We start from the raw sequence: 6,699 nt of genomic DNA on the forward strand, positions 1-6,699 counted from the left end.
TTTTGAGACAGAGTCTTGCTCAGTCACCCAGGCTGGAGTGCAGTGGCATGATCTTGGCTCACTACAAGCTCTACCTCCTGGGTTCATGCCGTTCTCCTGCCTCAGCCTCCCGAGTAGCTGGGACTACAGGCGACCGCCACCACACCCGGCTAATTTTTTTTTTTTATTTTTTTTTTATTTTTAGTAGAGACGGGGTTTCACCGTGTTAGCTAGGATGGTCTCAATCTCCTGACCTCGTGATCTGCCCACCTCTGCCTCCCAAAGTGCTGGGATTACAGGCATAAGCCACTGTGCCTGACCTAAATAGTCATTTTTTTAAAAGAAGACACACAAATAACCAACCAGTTTATGAAAAACTATTGAAAATTACTAATCATCAGGGAAAAGCAAATCAAATTCATGGTGAGATACCATCGCACATCTTTTAGAATGGCTATCATAAAAAAAAAGCTTATAAGTGTTGAGAATTGGGAGAAATTGAAACCTTGTACACTGTTGGTGGGAATGTAAAATGGTACAGCCATTATGTAAAACACTATGAAGATTCCTCAAAAAATTAAAAATAAAACTACCATATGATCCAGCAATCACACTTCTAGGTACTTATCCAAAAGACTGAGATTAAGATCTAGAATAGATATCTCACTTCCATGTCCATTGCAGCATTATTTACAATAATCAAGACATGGAAACAACGTACATGTCCATGAACAAATGAACGGATGAAGAAAAATGTATATATACACAATAGAATATTATTCAACTTTAGGAAAGAAGAAAATCCTGTTATATGCAACAAAACAGATGAACCTGTAGGACATTATGCTAAGTGAAATGAGCCCGTCACAGAAGGACAAATATTGTATGATTCCACTTACATAAGGTATCTAAAATAGCCGAACTCATAGCAGCAAAGAATGGAATGCTTCTTTCCAGGAGGTGGGCAAAAGAAAAGAGAAATAGAGTTGCTATTCAATGGGTATAAAGTTTCAATCATGCAAGATGAGTAATTTCTAGAGATCTTCTGAACAACATCATGCCTGTAATTAGCAAAACTGGGTCATACAATTAAGATTTTGTTAAGATGGTAGATTTCACATTACATTTAGTCTGATATTTAAAAACATTTTTAAATGCTTGCTCCTTTGTTCCCTATCACACTTTTGTTTAAACTCTAGATGTATAATCTATTTATGAATATTATTTTTTATTTAAGATTTTGTTTTTGGCCAGGCGCGGTGGCTCAAGCCTGTAATCCCAGCACTTTGGGAGGCCGAGACGGGCGGATCACAAGGTCAGGAGATCGAGACCATCCTGGCTAACACGGTGAAACCCCGTCTCTACTAAAAAATACAAAAAACTAGCCGGGCGAGGTGGCGGGCGCCTGTAGTCCCAGCTACTCGGGAGGCTGAGGCAGGAGAATGGCGTGAACCCAGGAGGCGGAGCTTGCAGTGAGCTGAGATCTGGCCAGTGCACTCCAGCTTGGGTGACAGAGCGAGACTCCGTCTCAAAAAAAAAAAAAGATTTTGTTTTTAACTGACAAATAATAATTGTACATATTTATGGGGTACATTGTGATGGTTTGATATATGTATACGTGTATACATGGTGGAATGATTACATCAATCTAATTAACATATCTGTGACTTCACATCTTCACAGAGCATTTTTTTTTTTTTTTGAGATGGAGTTTCACCCAGGCTGGGGTGCAGGGGCACTATCTCATCTCACTGCAACCTCTGCCTCCCGGGTTCAAGCGATTCTTCTGCCTCAGCCTCCTGAGTAGCTGGGATTACAGGCACACACCACCATGCCTGGCTAATTTTTCTATTTTTTTTTTTTAGTAGAGATGGGGTTTCACTATGTTGGTCAGGCTGTTCTTGAACTCCTGACCTCATGATCTGCCTGTCTTGACTTCCCAAAGTGCTGGGATTACAGACATGAGCCACCGCACCCGGCCGACATAACATTTTTTAATAATGAGAATGTTTTAAATCTACTCTTAGCAATTTTGAAATATATAATGCATTATTATTAATGCTAAGCAATAAATCTCAGAAACTTACTCCTCCTGTGTAACTGAAGCTTTATACCCACTAATCAATATCTCCCTATTCCCGACACCCCAGTCTCAGCCCCTGATAACTACTGTTATCCTCTACTTATGTAGTTTGACTTTTTAAAATTCCACATATTAAGTGAAGTTATACAGTGTTTGTCTTTCTTTTTTGTGAAACAGAGTCTTGCTCTGTCACCCAGGCTAGAGTGCAGTGGCACGATCTCTGCTCACTGCAAGCTTCACCTCCAGATTTCATGCCATTCTCCTGCCCCAGCCTCCCAAGTAGCTGGGACTACAGGCACTTGCCACCACATCTGGCTAATTTTTTGTATTTTTCTTTTAGTAGAGACGGGGTTTCACCATGTTGGCCAGGATGGTCTTGATCTCTTGACCTCATGATCAACCCTCCTCTGCCTCCTAAAGTGCTGGGATTTTCAGGCGTGAGCCACCGTGTCCAGTCCAGTGTTTGTCTTTCTATGCCTGGCTTCTTTCACTTAGCATGTCTTCCCGGTTCATCCATGTTGTCACAAATGACAGAATTTCCTTTTTCATCATGTAGGTATAACATATTTTCTTTATCCATTAATTCATTGATGGACACAGGTTGATTCCATATTTTGGCTATTATGAATAATGCTGCAATGAAATGGGAGTGCAAATATCTCTTCTTCAGCATAATGATTTTGATATTTTTGCATGTATTCCCGGAAGTGAGATTGATAGATCATATAGTAATTCTATTTTTAGTTTTTCGAGGAACCTCCATATTATTTTCCATAATGGCTCTACCTATTTATATTCCCTCCACCAGTGTACAAGTTTTCCCTTTTCTCCAAATCTTTGACAGCTCTTGTTATCTTTTATTTATAATAACCATTCTAACAGATGTGAGGTGATATCTCATTGTGATGTTGTTTTGCATTTCCCTAATGATTAGGGATGTTCAACATTTTTTCATAAATTCATTGGCCGTTCGTATGTCTTCTTTTGAGAACTATTCGAATCCTTTGCCCATTTTCTATTGGATCATTTGCTTTCTTGATATTGAGTTATTTGAGTTTGTGAATATTCTTAAAAGCTCCTATTTTAAAACCAAAGTTATCCCATACATTTTCTAGTGTTGCCTTAACCTGAAGGATACAGACACAGGCAAGGCGGATAACAGTGTAGGAATGAGCTGCCTTTGATGCGTGTTGTGAGCATGCTGAAAGGATTGGGCCTCAGGAAGGATCAGCATGGAGCTAGAAGCCACAAATATAGTTGCTGGGGCTGTTCTCCTGTTTCCAAGGACCACAGGCCAGCCCCTTAGCACAAGCAGAAGAGCTCCTACAGAAGGCATTCTTCCAAGCCCATCTGTTCTCCTTTAGTTGGATAAGGATGTAGGCAGAGGTGTCACTTTGTGACTTTACCAGCCTCCATCTTACATGCAAAAGGGAGAATCATGTTCATCCTTTTTTTTTTTTTCTATTTTTAAAGCATATTTAAGCTATTCCACCGCTGTTTTAAAAATACTTATTCTGTTAAACAATACTTTCAGAAAAATTTTGGATATTCCCCTTCTAAAGTGCACTTGATTGGCCACAGCTTGGGAGCACACCTGGCTGGGGAAGCTGGGTCAAGGATACCAGGCCTTGGAAGAATAACTGGTAAGCATGCCCTGCAGTTGGGCCTTGAGTATGTTTCAATATTATTTACACACAGTATCAAGTATCTGAACACCAAGTAATACTGCAGAAGAAAATGTGAGATACTACAAAATGTGATTCCGATGAAATAAAACATGAAAGTGTTTTCAAAGCAAAAACGTGCGGATTCACTTCAAGGGTGTTCATTGCAGCATTGTCTTTGGTGACAAAGTAAGAGAAACTATGTGATCCCTCATCCACAACTGAATGGTTGAATGAATTATAACACATTCCATCCGTTGGGATTTCATACCGGTAATGCAAAGTGTGAGCTTTACGTAGAGGTAAAGAGTAGAAGGGTGGTTATGAGAGGCTAGGAAGGGAAGAAGAGAGGGGAGGCTAAAGAGAAGTTGGTTAATGGGTACAAAAATCCATAGCTAGAAGGAGTACGTTCTAGTATATGATACAGAAATCATAGTTAACAATAATTTATTACATGTTTCAAAATAGCTAGAAGAGAAGGACTGTAATGTTCCCAACACAAAGAAAAGATGAATGATTGTGGTGATGGATATCCCAATTACCCTAATTTGCTCTTTACACGTTATATACACGTCTCAAAATACCACATGTACCCGCAAAATATGGACAACTATTATATATCCATTTTTAAAAGTTATTTTTAAAAAAGAATGAGTTTGAGTCCCACTGATTGTCCTGGACGTTCCTGACACACCTGAACTGCAGCTTACTCAGTTGTTACCATTTTTAATATTACCCCTGGATATGCTGTTAAGTCTAAAAATAAGTTGCAGAGTAAAGTATATAGCATGCATTGGGTTTGGGGATATAATAATTAATCATGTCTCCTCCCCACATTCTGTTTTCCAAACCAATTGTGTGAGGTGGATGAAGGTCAAAGCATCAGCTCCTTTACCGACAGGCGGGGCTGGCCTCTCCCTCTGCATCCCCCACCAACAGCCAGTAAGCAAGCCCCACATCTCCTTCATCTGCCTTTTCCCTGTCCATCCCCTGGTCATTGTTCTCGCTCAGTCTCTCATCTCTTGCCTGCATTTTGGCCTTGGTCCCCGCTGGTGCCCCAGCCTAGTCTTCTACAAGTACTGCCAGGCTTATCTTTCCAGGTGCAGACCATGCCACTCTGCTGCTCCAAACCTCTCAGGATGTCTCCTTGCCTAAAGCCTCTTAGCTTGTCACATAAACTTGTCATGTTTCATCACAATTTTTCATGCTCTGTGCCTTTGCACATGCTGTTGTCCCTCTTCCTGAGGGTTCACTGTCCATTTGTCAAGATTCATTTCAAATGTTTCCTCCTAAGGCAGGAATTAATTCTTTGTGCTTCTCATACCCTTTGACATGTGCCTCTTTTGTATTTGAAAACACAAATATTATATTACATGGTCTTATAATTACGGATGAGCCTGTTATTTTTAGCGGAAAGCCTCCCTTACAGCATTGACTCCAGGCTTGGCCACAGTAGCATATTTTCTTTTTGTTAAACTACTGTGCTCTGTGTGCTTGTGTGTGTACATGTGCTCTCTCTCTCACACACGCACACACACATACATGCACACTTTAAATTCAAATCTCAATTTAGAACAGAGTTTTTAAAAAATATCTAGGAAGTCCAAATTGAGATTAAAGTATTTTGTCTCTGCAATCTGTTGATATAACAGGCTTATCCCTGCTATAAGTCATCTCTCTTCTCCTAGTTCTCAGCTCCTAACTCCTCCTCACTCATCTCCACCACCACCACCACCATTTTTTTTTTTTTTTTTTTTTTTTTTGAGACGGAGTCTCGCTGTGTCGCCCAGACTGGAGTGCAGTGGCCGGATCTCAGCTCACTGCAAGCTCCGCCTCCCCGGTTTACGCCATTCTCCTGCCTCAGCCTCCCGAGTGGCTGGGATTACAGGCGCCCGCCGCCTCGCCCGCTAGTTTTTTGTATTTTTAGTAGAGACGGGGTTTCACCGTGTTAGCCAGGATGGTCTCGATCTCCTGACCTCGTGATCCGCCCGTCTCGGCCTCCCAAAGTGCTGGTTACAGGCTTGAGCCACCGCGCCCGGCCCACCATTCTTATTTAGAATAATAAAAATTGAACTTTTTTGCTGAAGTCATTATGTGACCCTTTGTGGTCAATTTTCAAGCCCAGAAAAAAAGAAAAAATGAGTTCCTCTTTTGAAGATGGAAACTCATGGGCCCTCACAGCCTCATGCGGGCTGTGAGATGACCTGGCCTGAGTGAAGCAGAACACATACCTGTGTTTACAATTCATACTGGGTTATGATCAATTCAAAGAGATTTTGTTTTATTAAGTTTTTTCAAAATCAGATACTGTTTAACTCTAGTTTTCCCATCAGATGAATTATCCTGCTGGGTAAATAGAAAACAGATTTTAAAGGCTTTCTGAATGTCCAAGGAATTAATATCATGTGCATGTTGTAATCTGTATTCCTCTGAGAAACTAGTTTTGGGGTAATCATGTTCCTTGAGTAACAGAAGAACTGAGACCTCAAAAACAGATTTTAGCTATATAATAAACCAGTTAAAAACAAAATTAATATGATAAATACATTAAGGACATACGTAAGTTTCTATGTCTTTGGTATTTATGTATAAGTGATAAGTAGTTTTCATTATAACTATTGTTAGGGGGTTACTCAGCTGATTCTGCTTTATTTATTTTTATTTATAAACAGTATCACTGCTTTTCTTATTTGAGGAAAATTACTCTTATTATGCTGACACACACACGTACCCAAATACACACACATACTACACACTCAGATCCTAAATGATTAGTTCTCACTCATATAGTAAGAGGTCATATCTCTCTCCCTAAGGTTAATTAATAGGTCGAACCTAATAGTTCTCTTCCCTTCTGTAGATTTTTCTCCTGAGATATCCCAGAACAACAAATCCAATGTTCCCTCTTCCCTACGTCTTGAAAAGACTGTCTATTTTTTTTTTTTTTTTTTTTTTTTTTTTTTTTTTTTTTTT

The 6,699-nt window shown here is 39.9% G+C and overlaps 1 protein-coding gene across 1 annotated transcript in view; it reads left to right on the forward strand.

The window, feature by feature from the left end:
- Positions 1–6,699, forward strand: part of PNLIPRP3 (pancreatic lipase related protein 3) — a 49,815-nt gene that overhangs the window by 23,052 nt on the left and 20,064 nt on the right. The window contains exon 5 of the mRNA XM_017871234.1: positions 3,597–3,705. Within this exon, the coding sequence (XP_017726723.1) occupies positions 3,597–3,705 (109 nt within the window). The remainder of the gene's footprint in view (positions 1–3,596; positions 3,706–6,699) is intronic.

Source organism: Rhinopithecus bieti, unplaced genomic scaffold, assembly GCF_001698545.2.
Source record: "Rhinopithecus bieti isolate Rb0 unplaced genomic scaffold, ASM169854v2 scaffold_5982, whole genome shotgun sequence".
Classification (NCBI taxonomy): domain Eukaryota; kingdom Metazoa; phylum Chordata; class Mammalia; order Primates; family Cercopithecidae; genus Rhinopithecus; species Rhinopithecus bieti.